Genomic DNA, 13,931 nt, shown 5'->3' with positions numbered 1-13,931 from the left:
TGCACATTTTATGTACTGTTCCTGTGCATTGCTTGGATAACCTGCTGCTGTAACACAATAATTTCCCAGTTTGGGATCAATAAAGTACATCTATCTATCTATCTATCTATCTATCTATCTATCATTACATGCCCAAAACACCTATATTCATACTGGAAAAGGGAAAACCCTCACACCGAGTTTTTATGCTTATTGGCACATCTTATCATCTTATCATCTTATCTAGACCCACAAAATTGTGACCGGTCACACCTTATTGCAGCAGAATAATGAGTAAATGAGTATAGAACTGTGGGGGCAAAGTTAGGTAAGGGTGGTTCCAAAGCACCAGGAATGCAGCACCAATGAGACCAGACATGGGCAAGGCCGGCTGCAAAGAAACAGCTGTGAGAAGCAGACAGGAGAGGTCAGAGGTCATGGGGGAAAGCCCCACTGTACAGGAATACTCACAGCTGTGGAACCCCAGATTCAATACGGCTATAGGACAGAATGTGACGCCCCTGCTCAATTAATTGTTTTATATCTAACCAGGCTTATAGAAAGTCTTGAGCTGTTAAAATTGTGAATAACAAATAATTTAGAATAAAAAAGGTTCAGGAATAGATATCATTGACAATAGCAGGAAGGTGACTGTCTTTGGACGCAGCAACCCAAAAAAACAACAAGGTGTGTCATGTAATCTTTTCTAATCAACTTTCAAGCACTGATAATAAGAAGTCATTATATTAATTATTTTAATTGTGAGCCCTAGTCATCCCCCTCATTAGTCATTCCCCTATTCATTTTCTTTGCCACTGCAGCAAGGGCGGAGAAAAGTGAAACAAATCTGGCACGTCAAAACCAAAAAGAGAGGAATATACTAACTTTATTGACCTTTATTAAAGCAAAACAAGACTTCTGCTTGCAATATCGCCTCTGCCTCGGAGAATCTGACATACAGGTCTTAACCATACATTATATAGAATAGGCAAGCACCCAGCTGGGAAAAACACAGATATTGTAATCAACCAGAAACTGTCGAACATGTACTGATACACTGCAGGAATTACAGTATCCAGAGGAATCACCTTTTACAGTCACTAAGGAAGGCAAAACATCAGAACTTTTCATTGTCAGGTCTATTGGGGAATGCAGCAGATAACATATACTGTGAAATTATTCAGTTTTTAAAGGGACTATTTGTAACTTTCAGAAATGCTTCTTAACAGCGACACCTGTGGCCGTGAAATCAACGAAAGTCAGCGTCGGGCTCGCGCTTGCTCGCTCTCAATATACCTGAACGAGCATCGCTCAAAACAGTGAGGCGACACACGTCAGCTAAAACCACAATATCACTCTATATTTCACCTGCTTGGCAGTAATGTTAGCTGACCAGACGAAGGTCTCTCCATGAACATGATTTAGATCTGATCCTAGTGTTGGCTTTTCCTGCCTAAGTGCAGGCTGAGGCAGCAGGGCTCTGCAGCGTGTCTCCCTGCTCTCTCCGCCCGCAGCCGGAGAGAGCAGGGGAGACACCGGCACCCGGTCGGTAACGAGAAGACAACGTAAAGCTCCGTCACTTCACAAGACACGGAAAACCTCTGTTGGTCTGGAGGAGCTGCAGCAGTTATTTCTGCACAAACGTCCACTGATATTCTCAGAGCTAAACTAACTCTTCTGCAGTGTGGAGTGAGCGCGCGTTCACGTCTAGAGGTGGAGCGAGCTGAGCTGTCTGAGTGAAGGAGAGCAGGCAGAGGAGGAGGGTACAGCGGCTACACGCGAACGCGCATATGCGAGCACGCATGTGTGACGACCCGCTACATTTATGCGCGTACAAAGTTACAAATAGTCCCTTTAAGAGAAACTGATTTAGTTAAACGAATCTAGAGTTTTCCTCATTATTATTATTATTATTATTATTATTATTATTAATAATAATAATTTTATTTATGTATTTATTTATTTTTATTTTGTTTCTGCACAATCTCCTGTTCCACACTCACGTCCAGATGGTGGCAGTAATGCACCTCTATGATGGTTTGCCAACCGCCAATAAACACCAAAGAAGAAGAAGAAGAAGAAGTTAGCCAACAGGAACGCTTCCTTCAAGCGCGCGCAGCTTGATTCCGGAAGTACGCATTTCATTTTCATGTTGCTGTTCGAGTTAGAGAGACAAGTCTAAAGAAATCAACAACAACTGATCAGTTTCTCGCTTAATAAGGAAGATAATTCAGCTGAAACATGTCCACTGGCTCTGAGATCACACATGTATCCTCCCTTGGGAAGGGTGACAGTTTACATCAACAGGGTAAGAACATAAATACACTTACTAGTTAGTTAGAGCTGTAACTGTTGTGAATCTCCTGACAGTGATTTACTGTGTTTACAGTTCTCGCCTCCTTCCCTCTGTGTGACCTTACTGAGGAGGATCTGACCCAGAACCCTCAGTTCTGTAAGCTCCTGGCCACCCTGACACAACATGTGGACCCAAATGGACTCACTGTCCCACTGAAGACAGAGCTGGAAAAGGTATCATCAGGCACTGGGACAAAACCTTCAGCAGTGTTACCTTCCACATTTGCTAACATACAAGCTCCTTGCTTTGCAAAGATGCTCTATTACATGATGCAATTCAAGCTAAACTTAAAGGTCCCATATTATAAAAAAGTGAGATTTTCATGTTTTTTTTATTATAATGCAGGCTTAAGTGCTATATAAATACTGTGAAAGTATCAAAACACTCAATCCACACAGCCCGTATTCAGAAACTCTGCATTTGAAACAAGCTGTCAGGATTTCTGCTCATTCGTGATGTCACAAATATACAATATTTAGACCCTTGACACAATTTTAAACGTAAACATTCTGAATGTGTCCCAGTTTATTCCTGGTTGCAGTGTAGGTGAATGTCATCAGCTGACAGGAACTACACATGGACACAAGCTGTTGCCTAGCAACGCAATTCTGTTGCATTCCGTCAAAATGCGCTAAAACGGAGCGTTTCAGACAGAGGATGAATACAGGTATATTCAGGCTGACCGTATGAGGAAAATAACGTTTTTTTTTAACATTACAGCATGTAAACATGTTCTAGTAGAAACACAAAATACAAGTATGAACCTGAAAATGAGCATGATATGGGACCTTTAAGTTAGACCAAACAGCTATATATTTGCCACTTTATGAAGAGAAGTTATTCTTATTCATATATATTTAATAACACAGTAAGAGGTCTATAACTTAATGACCTCTACTGGTAACCAGTAAGAATTGCAATCACAGAGATGGAACCGGGTCTGAGTTTGTTAGGTTTTGTGTATCTGGGAGCGCTTACAGAGATGCTTTATTCCAGGCTGAGCAGAAGCTGCAGAGCCAGAGGCGTCTCTGGCTTCGCTCTGAGGGCCTCCACAAAGGGCTGCAGGAGATGATCCAGGACCACTGTATCAGGAAGCACCATGCCACTGTACCCCCTGACCAGAACATGGTACATTCCACACGCTTATTTGCCCAGTCCAGGGCAACTCATTTTGCACATTGCATCTCCAAATTGCACCTAAAGTTCTCAGTTTGAAACATTACAATTTTAGTACTTGTAAAGCTGCATATTTGTGTTTACAAAAGTGACAAAAGATCACTCACTGTTTGTATGTGTGTGTTTGTAGTTTTATGACACGATGGAGAAGTGTCTGCTGGTGGCTCAGTGTATCAGACAGCTGGATCCCAGTAGCACTACCAACCAGGACCAGCCCTCTGTTCTGGGTCTGGACCCCCAACAGATGATGGAGCTCATGCCACCAGAGAAGGTGAGTCATAAAAATACAGAATAGATGAAATGATGGATAGATGGATGACACACAGTGTGGTACCAAAAGAAAGTTGACTGTCAGTAGAGAGATACTTCAGTTACAAATATAGCTTGTTTACCAACTGTTTTTCATTTATATTCACCAGAATGTTCAAAGAATGAAACAGGGTCTTCCCAGAGAGCTGGAAAAACATCTGAAGAAAAAGTGTTTGAGCCTCCTCTCTTACTATCAGCCTGAATGGGGTACAGTATCTAGACACTTGCTTATCTGTTCCTACCAGTAAATATTCTCATTCGCTTTGACTACCTTATTGTTCTGCATTGACATGATGACCGGGATGTTGTTCTGTAATCTCCTGTAGAGAATGAGAGTGAGGGTCTGAAGAACATCAAGTTGTCTCATCTGTCAACCCAGCTGGACAAAGAGAAGAAAGGAGTAGAGAGTCTGAAGGAGACTTGCCGGGGAAACATAGTTCTCCTGCAAAGACGGACTCAACTTTACCTCTCTGTAAGTGCTCTTTCATGTGCATGTAGTTAACTGAAACAAGCTAATACATTTCCTCCGTTTTTGGAAGATTATAACATATATGTGTGTGTTTTTTTGCCCGTTTTGCAGGTTCACTCACTACAAATTGTTTAAAATATAAAATATATTTTGCGTTAAGTTTCTTTTCCTTCTTATTGACTTGTGTCCAGGAACTGATTAAGTGTATTCAGCTTCTCCAGTCACTCATCTTGGACCACAGGCTGAGGATCCAGACAGAATTGGACCGGAAGAAGTTGGACTACTTTGAGGGAAAATGTGAAATAGTCTTACAGAAGATCAAGTAAGGAGTTTTCAGCTAAATGTGTCAGGGCTGTTTTGGCACAAACATTCTGATCTGCCCATCCCTACTCGGAGAATAAACACCAATTCTGAGATCATCAGTATGACATTCATTTAATTTTTTTAACATCTGTTTTTCTCTTCTTGCTTCGAAGGACTGAGATGGTGGAAATTCAGCTGGACACGTACACAGTGGACTCAATATCTGCTCATAGAAAAATAAGGCAAGAGGCTTTTTGTGCATGTCTGACTCATTTCTTACTTTTATGAAAGACAACACAGTGATAGTAGTTGAGGGAATGCATACTGTTTCTCTATGCTCATTGAATTTGAACTGTAACGTCCTGATATCAAGTCTTCAGAAAAGTTATTACAGAAACTACATTCTGGCTGATGCTTCTCTAAAACCCTAACAATCTTTTTGTTGTCGTGTCTCAATTTCAGAGAGAAGCTGGAGTCTGAGCTGAAGACATGTCAGGTGGAGAAGCAGTCCGTTGAGTCAAACCTGGCCTCCTTTGAGATCTTGGGCAAAGAGTTTGAGGCCTTGGCTGAGGAGTACTGCAACTTACGGCAGGAGATAGAAATAAATAAGTGGGCTCTGAAGGAGATCACCCAGTGCAACGACAAGTGAAGATCATATCAGTCAGACATTCCCTTTTCATGTTCACTCTCTGGCTTTTGGAAGCTTGACACAGACACTGTTTGGACTTTTGGCCTACAGGAACTATGTAGCATGTACAGTAGTGAGTGGGCTAACTGAAGGGGCCGCCAATCTTTTTAAAGGATTAATTCACAATTCTAATATTCTTTTTTCCAGGAAAAGCAATACTTTTATTTGGCACCTTTCTAAGTTCCATATGACTGCATGACCACTTTTGATTGCTTTCTATAAGGAAGTGAGAATATATAGTATATATATAGTATATAGTATATCCATGCTGATAATTCAAAGTACCATTTTCCCCAAATTGGCTTCCTAATTGGCAACAGCATCTGTTCAGTGACTCGATCTAACTTCACGTCCAATAAAAGTATTGATGTATATTTTTGTGAAAGTTTGATTCACATTTAACACCTTGCCTCAGGTATCACTACACACTACAATGTGCCAAAAGTTGTGTGAGCATTCCTGCAGTATGTATATTGTGATATAAACCTGGGAATAAACTAAAATAATGCGTGTATAAGGTGTATTTCGGGCCTGTTTGTAATGTATGTGTAAAAATAACAGTGAAAAAATTTAATTTCCCCTCTGGGGATCAATAAAATACTATTCTTCTTCTTCTTCTTCTTCTTCTTCAGTTGTGTAGTGGGAATAATCTGTATACATGTAAGCAGCATCCTTTCAGATATGATGGGAGTCATGCAAGAGCACAACAGTCCTATCCTATCCTTTTTTAGTGTGCCTTGGCACACACTTTATAGCCTAAATTGAGTTAGTAATGATGCTGCTAATATGTTGTCCTTTATAAAACACAATGCCATATAAATAATCCATATAGAAGGTGAATATAACCATCAGTCATGTCCATGTCGGCCCCAGTGTTCTGTCTCTGAGTTTCATTGTTTTCATTTAATACACTTCTGTGAGGAAGTGAGGAAAGTTTTTTGTTGTAAAAACCCCTCACATTAAACCTGCTGTCTTGTAGAAGTTTTGTTGAGAGAAATGCTCAGGTTCCTGCCATTTTTGCTGCAGTTTGCCATTTAAGCCACGAGGTGGCAGTGTACTTTCAATTTAGACAGGTGTGTCATATTTCCCACCAGACATGGTGAGCCCCTTGTAGACCTTGCTTTGCTTTTGTAGTCTTTTACTTCATACAACAACATACAGCTTAAAATAAAATAAAAAAAAAATATATCTATATATCTATATAAATATAGATATATAGATATATTTTTTTTCTGTTCACAGAATGAAACAACTTAGACACAGTAAAATATGTTTGTTATTTAGAATAGAATAGAAAATACTTTATTGTCTGCTTTTCGCATACAAAAGGCAGAAATTTGAAATGTGAAAAAACTGCTATTAAAAAGGGTCAATTAAAACAAGATATTACATCCAGACAGGACATGTTAAAACACATTCACATAAAAACACAATACACCAATATATTATTACATGATTAAGTAAAAATAAAACGTATGGGGACATCTGACAACTCTCTGCCAGCTGTGATAAACTTATAAATAATATGCCAGTGACAAAAAAATGGAAAAAATTAAAAAACCTATTAGAAGTGAAGTCATATATATATATATATATATTTGACTGACTTCACATGACAACAGTTGAGAAGCTACTCTAATAGGTTTCTTAATTTTTTCCATTTTTTTGTCACTGACATATTATGTTTAACTTTATCACAGCTGGCAGAGAGTTGTCAGATGTCCCCATACGTTTTATTTTTTACTTAATCATAATCATAATAATTCTGTGTGCATTATTATGTTAATGTTAATTATGTTAATAATATTGAATCATAATAATTCATTATTATTTATTGAATTTAGTGTTTAATATTTCTATATTGTTATTAAAGATAGTGTCTGATGTTGTCATCATAGACGATCTTTGGGTATAACTTCTGACTCTGGCTGAGGAGAAACCGGAAGTGAGTAGGAGTGAAGCATCTCTCTGTGTTCCCTCCTCTCTGCTCTCCTCCCATCATCATCATCAGCAGCAGCAGCCTCACCTCGCTACTGAACCGCTGGCGGCTTCACCTCCAACACAACACACAACCTACACATCTGGAATAGCTGTCACACACAACAACGGTGCTGCTGCTGCGGGCATGCTCTCATTCATACCGGGATAGTGGATTATTGAACCAGGTTTCTGCAGGATGTCTGAGGTGCGCAAATTCACAAAGAGGTTGAGCAAACCCGGGACGGCTGCGGAAGTCAGGCAGAGCGTGTCTGAGGCTGTGAAGAGCTCCGTGGACCTGGTGGTGAGCAGCTTTTAATGTTGTGGCGGTCATTTTAGATAACTAACCCTCTTCCATCTGCATTCCCTAGGGGGGAATAAAGCTTTTTACATTTTTACATCCTCTCACTCTTCTCAATCTTTTATTGCCCCTTTATTATAACCTTTAATATAACACCAATCTTTATTATAGCTAATGTGAAGCTCTGGCATGCCTCTGAATGAATGCAATGAAACAGTTTTTCCTGGTGTAAAAAGACATTATGGTCATTATGGAGCATTATTATAACCCACCAATTTTAACTCCCCTGTTCATTTTGGTTTATTCTCACTCTTTATTCCCTCCCCATCAACCTTATACCATTAACCCATGAAGCTCTGGCATGCCTCTAACTGAATGCACTGGAACAGTTTTTTACTGGTGTAAAAAGACACAGGTCATTATGGAGCAATTATACTCCCATATGTTGGTTTGGCTTTTCTGAAAATGCCTGAAATGCATTTACACAATAGTGTGACATTGCCTTCTTCAGAAGACACATGGTTTCTCAGTCATGTGCGGCTCCTTTTGTGTGCTGGCAGGATGAGGAGTAGTGCCAGTTGGACAGCTGCAGCATGGCTTCCCCTGTCCTTGCCTTGGAGCAGTGTGTGTATGTGTGAGTGTGTGTGAGCCTCTTTTATTCCTGCTGGAAATGGCCACATTGTGCAAAAGATGCATGCATGTCCTCATAATTGATGTATATTTCTAAAAATTGGGGAAAGTGCTTTTGCATATTCTGCACCCTCGGCCTGGAATTTGCTCCAAAATGACCTAAAAATCTCAAATGAAGGCTTTAGAAGCAGACTCTATGGCATGCCGATGTTTTTAGCCCCCTTGTTGTACAGCTGACTCCCAGAAAAGTTCCTTTTTGTCCCCCCATTTGTCTTTAGATAGTTCTCTTTTAATGCAAATTTGAGTGCTTTTAGTGTTTGTGAATTGTATTTTATCTCTATTTGTGTCTATGTCTGCAACTTTGTGTTCTTGCTGCTGACCGTCTTGGCCAGGTCTCCCTTGGAAAAGAGGTTCTTAATCTCAATGGGACTAACCTGGTTAAATAAAATAACATTTCTTAATGGCTTTTTTTTTTCTCCTTTTGAGTCAATAGCAGTGCTGGTGGCTTGGAACGTATACTGCAATAATGAGGGATTGTAGGCACAGTGGTTAGAGATGAATAGCAGTGAGGATCCTGCTGATGCAGCATTTGCATGTGTTTGCATGCACGCCCCATATGTGTGTGGGAACTTATTTTCATGTTTGTTTGGAAACTTCCAGTGATGTCAGTGCAGATTGATGCTCGCCTGCTGATAACTTGGTTGGTTTGTTATAACTGAAACCATCTCTCCACTTTTGTCATTATGGTACAACAGCAAACCTCAACCCAGTCCTACTCATGCTGTTTTCAAATGCAAAATCTAAGTGACTGAATCTCCCACCTATCACCACATTTCAGGGCTCTGTGATTGAGTCTGTGTCTTAAGACGGAGTATTAGGGCCACATTGAGGAAAAAAAAATTAAATCTGAGATTTTGAGAAAAAAGTCATAGGTTTACGAGAAAAAAAGTCGTAATATTATGAGAATGAAGTCATAAGTTTACGAGAAAAAAGGCGTAATGTTATGAGAATAAAGTCATAAATCTACGAGAATAAAGTCATAAATTTACGAGAAAAAAGTCTTAATATTATGAGAATAAAATCATAAATTTATGAGAAAAAACTCGTAATATGAGAATAAAGTCATAAATTTACGAGAAAAAAACTCGTAATATTATGAGAATAAAGTCAAAGATTTACAAGAAAAACAGTTGTGATATTATGAGAATAAAGTCATAAGTTTACGAGAAAAAAAGTCGTAATATTATGAGAATAAAGTCATAAGTTTACGAGAAAAAAAGTCGTAATATTATGAGAATAAAGTCATAAGTTTACGAGAAAAAAAGTCGTAATATTATGAGAATAAAGTCATAAGTTTAATAGAAAAAAGTCGTAATATTGTGAGAATAAAGTCATAAATTTACGAGAAAAAAAGTTGTAATATTATGAGAATAAAGTCATAAGTTTACGAGAAAAAAAGTCCTAATATTATGAGATAAAAATCATTAATTTACTAGAAAAAAGGCGTCATGATGAGAATAAAGTCATAAATTTACAAGAAAAGAAGTCGTAATATTATGAGAATAAAGTCATAAATTTACGAGAAAAAAAGTCGTAATATTATGAGAATAAAGTCATAAGTTTAAGAGAAACAAAATCGTAATATTATGAGAATAAAGTCAGAAGTTTAAGAGAAAAAAGTCGTAGTATTGTGAGAATAAAGTCACAAATAACCAAATACTTCATCTTTTGGCACATCAGCACCACATTATCAGAAGTATCAGGACCTTAAAAAGATTGTGCAAGAAACTGCGTTTATTCCAAAGAAAGAAACACACAGACCTGATGGGGAAACTGCTTATTTTGTGGAGGAGGAAATGACTCCTTTTCTCGTAAAGTTATGACTTTATTCTAAATAAAAATAAAAATAAACAAAACATGTTTGGCTGAGTAGAGAGTGGAGCTGTGTGAGAGATAAACTCTTGTTCCTTTGGGATTACAGGCTTCAGTCTTATGATGATCATCTTTGAGGAGTGTGACGCAAAGAGGTTACCAGCGTAATAATCATGTGATAAGGTTTTGATTTCCACAACAGAAGTGTGTCTTGTATAGCCACGTGTGATATGTGTGTTTTTTAGAGTAGCAGGTTTTAGCTGCTCATTTCATGGAATAGATGGTTGGCTTGGTAACTGAGAACAAGCGTTGTTTTGTGGAGGATACATGGGGATTCCCTCAGGCATGCTGTGAGCAGGCTTCCTTTGTGACTGTGTTCATTCTGAACATCTCTATCGACTGAGTCCTATTCTCTAAGTTAGATTTCCCAGTGAGCAAACCGGTTTTAGCTGCATGTTTACAAGCAGGAAGTCAAATAAAACTTTGATTTGTTTTTTTACATTCTGCGTTCTTCCTGGAGTTCATAAGTCCTGTTGAAAACTTGTTATGAAGTCCATATCTGTGTCTGTATTTAGTGGTGTTTTACATAAACAATGTTGGCAACCAGTAGGGATGTGTATTGGCAAGAATCTGGCGATACGATAGGTATCATGATACAGGGGCTACGATTCAATATATTGTGATATATTGCGATTTAAAAAAAAAATCTACTATTAGGAATATAGTATAAAGAACCCGCCACCATATGCATAACATCTGAGTAAAATAAGTTTACTTTTTAATGCAGTCAGAACAGTGGGATCTGTATTTATATTTATCACAGTCGCTGTAACATCCAACATCGTAGCACTACTTTGAGAGGGCTCATACACTGAGAGGGAGCATATATCTTTGCAAATTAAATAACATTTTGACTGAGTTAATCTTTATATTTAAACTATTAATTAAAAATCGATACAGTATCACAAAACATAATATCACAATATTCAATATTTGCTTACACCCCTACAGTAATTGTCAGCCTGATCATTGCAATTTCAATTCCAATAGATTACTTAAATCTAAAAAAGTGAAACCCTTGATAGATGATAATGAATAATGAAAACTGTTGTTAGTTGTCGCCCTATAAGTGGTTCCCAGGCTTGGAGGGTGGGCACCTCTAACAGGACGCAGAGTAGACCCATTGCATTTCTCACCAGACCATCAAACACAGGTGTAACTAATACCATCTCGTCTTGATTGCCAGCGTTGCATCGCAGTAATTGCTGGAACAGAGCCATCGTTAATGTCATTAGTTCCACATGGGCTGTTTCTTCTCTGACAAGTGAAATCTTTTGGCTTCCAATTGAAGTGGGGGGGAAATGACAAAAAAAAAGGTTCAGGAGCCACTCTAGAGGGATGCACTGTTGCCATATAGGGAGTAGAGGACACAGACACATCATCCTCCATGTGACTGTATACACCCAACTATGCAGTCTGGCATGTCTATAGTCAGTAGAAATGTCCCCCTCTGTGGATTAAATAATGTCAAAGTATTCCACTGAGTCTGGTTGACATTTGTCTCCGCTATGCAAGCCTCACTGCCACATCACTATATGCAGTAAACCTATAGCTCTATATTTGGTATGGATTTTGTTGGTTTTAGATAAACTGAAGGATTAAATGCTATACATAAGTCTTGTTTTAGGCTAACAACAATTCATTATAATGATGTAAAAAATCTATTAGCTTAAAGTGGCAGTAGGCAGTATATTTTTTGGTATCATTGGGCAAAAATCCCATAATAACCTTTCAGCATATTGTAATACAAGTGTTCGGAGAGATAACTAGAATGCACCTCCTCATGGCTCTGTTTTCAGGCTTTAAAAAATCTAGCCTGTGACGGGAGACTTTGACCAATCACAGGGCATTTTATTGAGAGAGCGTTCCTATTGGCTGTGCTCCAGTCATGTGACCAGAACTTGGCGTTCCTTCACCAGATTTCACCACAAACTCTCATTTTATAGCTAAACCGTGCACTACAAGATGATTCTGAAAACATTTGAGGAGAGAAATAGGCATTAACGTAACATAATATTGATTCATATTTGATCAGCGTTGCCTAGTTTGACCATTTGATCGGAGTTCGCAAGTGATTGACAGCCGGCTCTCATAGACGGCAGCTGGACAGCAGACCTCAGATCAGCTCTTACTGCTTGTTTTCCTCCGGTCTGTGAAATCTTGCAGATGCTGTTAGGAGCACCGGAGGACACAGAGGCACATGATTTTTTTCAGGTTACCTGTTTCATGTACTACTGCCGGGGTATAGCGACCGTTTTATAAAAATAACTTTTTTTTAATCACATTTGCTCCAATCTCGCCTACTTCAGCTTTAAAGCAAGGCTGTTTTTCTTGTTTTAGCACATTGTCAGGCCAAATACATACCCAATATGTACACTGTTGTTCAACTTACTTTTGTGTGAATAAATAGTATTATGTACTGTATCTTTTCGTACGCACTGAGCTGTGATTTACGTCATCACTTCCTGAGAGCCTCTTTGCCGGCTGGAGATGTGTAACCACGGTAACCTATACCAACCTCACGTGACCAAAACGACAATTTGCGTACTATTGGTTTCATACTAAGGTTTGTGACATACTAAAGAATTTCACTTACTGTTTAAGCATACTATATAGCATATTAGTATGGAATTTCGTACGCAACCTTGGTGTTTAAATCCTGCATCTGTCTGTACTTTAAATCTGAATGCAACAAGAATCTGCATTCATATATTCATACGTTTTTTTGGGAATAGACAGGGACAGTACTATGAGGATAAAAGAGTCTCTTTTCTTCCCTCCAACGAGCCGCTGTGTGTCTCATATATACAGTACACACAGATTGGAGCACTTAGTGGGGTCAGCTGTGGGACAGAGGAGCCGCTTCATACTGTATGGGACTTTCATGTCAGCGTGTGTGTGCGCTCATCTATTGTGTTTAAGTGTAAAGCTGCTCCCTCAGCCAACGTGATAAAATCCACCTGGTCATGTTGGAGCGCCTTACTGTACATCTGCTGGACTAGACATCTGGAAATGCATCCTTGCCAACAACACCATCATCATCATGATGATCATAGTCCCCTGGAGGCTCACTGGGAGTTGTACTTTGGTGTTTGAGTGTTCCCCGGCCTGGTTGGTAGCTCAGAGGAGAAAGTGCTTGCGTTACACAGTTACACCCAAACGTTAGGCCATGTCCTTTTGTGTTTTAGCATCTCTCTGTTACTCAATCAGTGAGTCTGTGGCTTCATAGCTGCCTGCTTGTGATTCTTCAGCTTCTTCTTCTTCTTGCTTCCTCTCTTTCTCTCTCTCTCTGTAACATGATCAGAGTTGCAGTCGAGCCACCGCGCGCTGCCTCTGACTTACAGCGCTGCGGTTCAGCTTGTTGCACATGACAGGAAGCAGGGCTGCTGCTTCGGGTGCAGGGGCGGCACAGTCGTGTGTAATGCTTTCAACAGACTCGTAGGTTTTGTGTTTTACTGCTGCTTTAGGTTGCTGCTCGTCCACTGAGTAGCCAGTCCTTGTGGAAAAAAAGATAACAGTGATGCTACAGAGAAATCTGCAAACACTAAATAGTACTGGGAAGTTTTTATTTAGATTAGTGGTTCAAAAAGAAGAAGCTAATCGCAGGTTTCGTGTGGACAACCGAGAAAGTCGGGGTCTGGTGGAAAAATCTGCAGAGAACACGTACTCGTTGTAACCAGCTTATTTCACGGGCCAAATTATTGGTTAGAGAACACTGAAAGGGAGAACTTTCTTTCCTTCATTGGCTCGTGCACAGATACCAGGGTATTAAACCTCACTCAACTCGTACTGTATAGCCAAACAGTGTTCA

At 39.3% G+C, this 13,931-nt stretch overlaps 2 protein-coding genes across 4 annotated transcripts in view; both read left to right on the top strand.

The window, feature by feature from the left end:
• Positions 1-2,072: 2,072 nt before the first annotated feature.
• On the top strand, positions 2,073-5,895 carry haus4 (HAUS augmin-like complex, subunit 4). The gene is made up of 9 exons (XM_037757726.1): positions 2,073-2,287; positions 2,369-2,508; positions 3,332-3,463; positions 3,642-3,782; positions 3,931-4,027; positions 4,147-4,292; positions 4,481-4,611; positions 4,766-4,834; positions 5,055-5,895. Exons 1-9 carry the CDS (start codon positions 2,221-2,223, stop codon positions 5,239-5,241), a joined length of 1,110 nt encoding a protein of 369 aa, XP_037613654.1. The 5' UTR covers positions 2,073-2,220; the 3' UTR covers positions 5,242-5,895.
• Positions 5,896-7,248: 1,353 nt separating this feature from the next.
• dock11 (dedicator of cytokinesis 11) overlaps positions 7,249-13,931 on the top strand; it is a 75,893-nt gene continuing 69,210 nt past the window's right edge. For 2 of the 3 annotated variants that reach the window (XM_037758750.1, XM_037758749.1), the window contains exon 1: positions 7,250-7,561. In XM_037758750.1, coding sequence (XP_037614678.1) covers positions 7,457-7,561 — 105 coding nt within the window. In that variant the 5' untranslated portion in view covers positions 7,250-7,456. Of the gene's footprint in view, positions 7,562-13,931 lie in introns of all 3 variants that reach the window. The other variant, XM_037758751.1, reaches the window with a different exon arrangement.

Source organism: Sebastes umbrosus, chromosome 22 (genome assembly GCF_015220745.1).
Source record: "Sebastes umbrosus isolate fSebUmb1 chromosome 22, fSebUmb1.pri, whole genome shotgun sequence".
Classification (NCBI taxonomy): Eukaryota; Metazoa; Chordata; class Actinopteri; order Perciformes; family Sebastidae; genus Sebastes; species Sebastes umbrosus.
The sequence above is the reverse complement of the archived record's forward strand: the minus strand, read 5'-3'. Positions and strand labels throughout refer to the sequence as shown.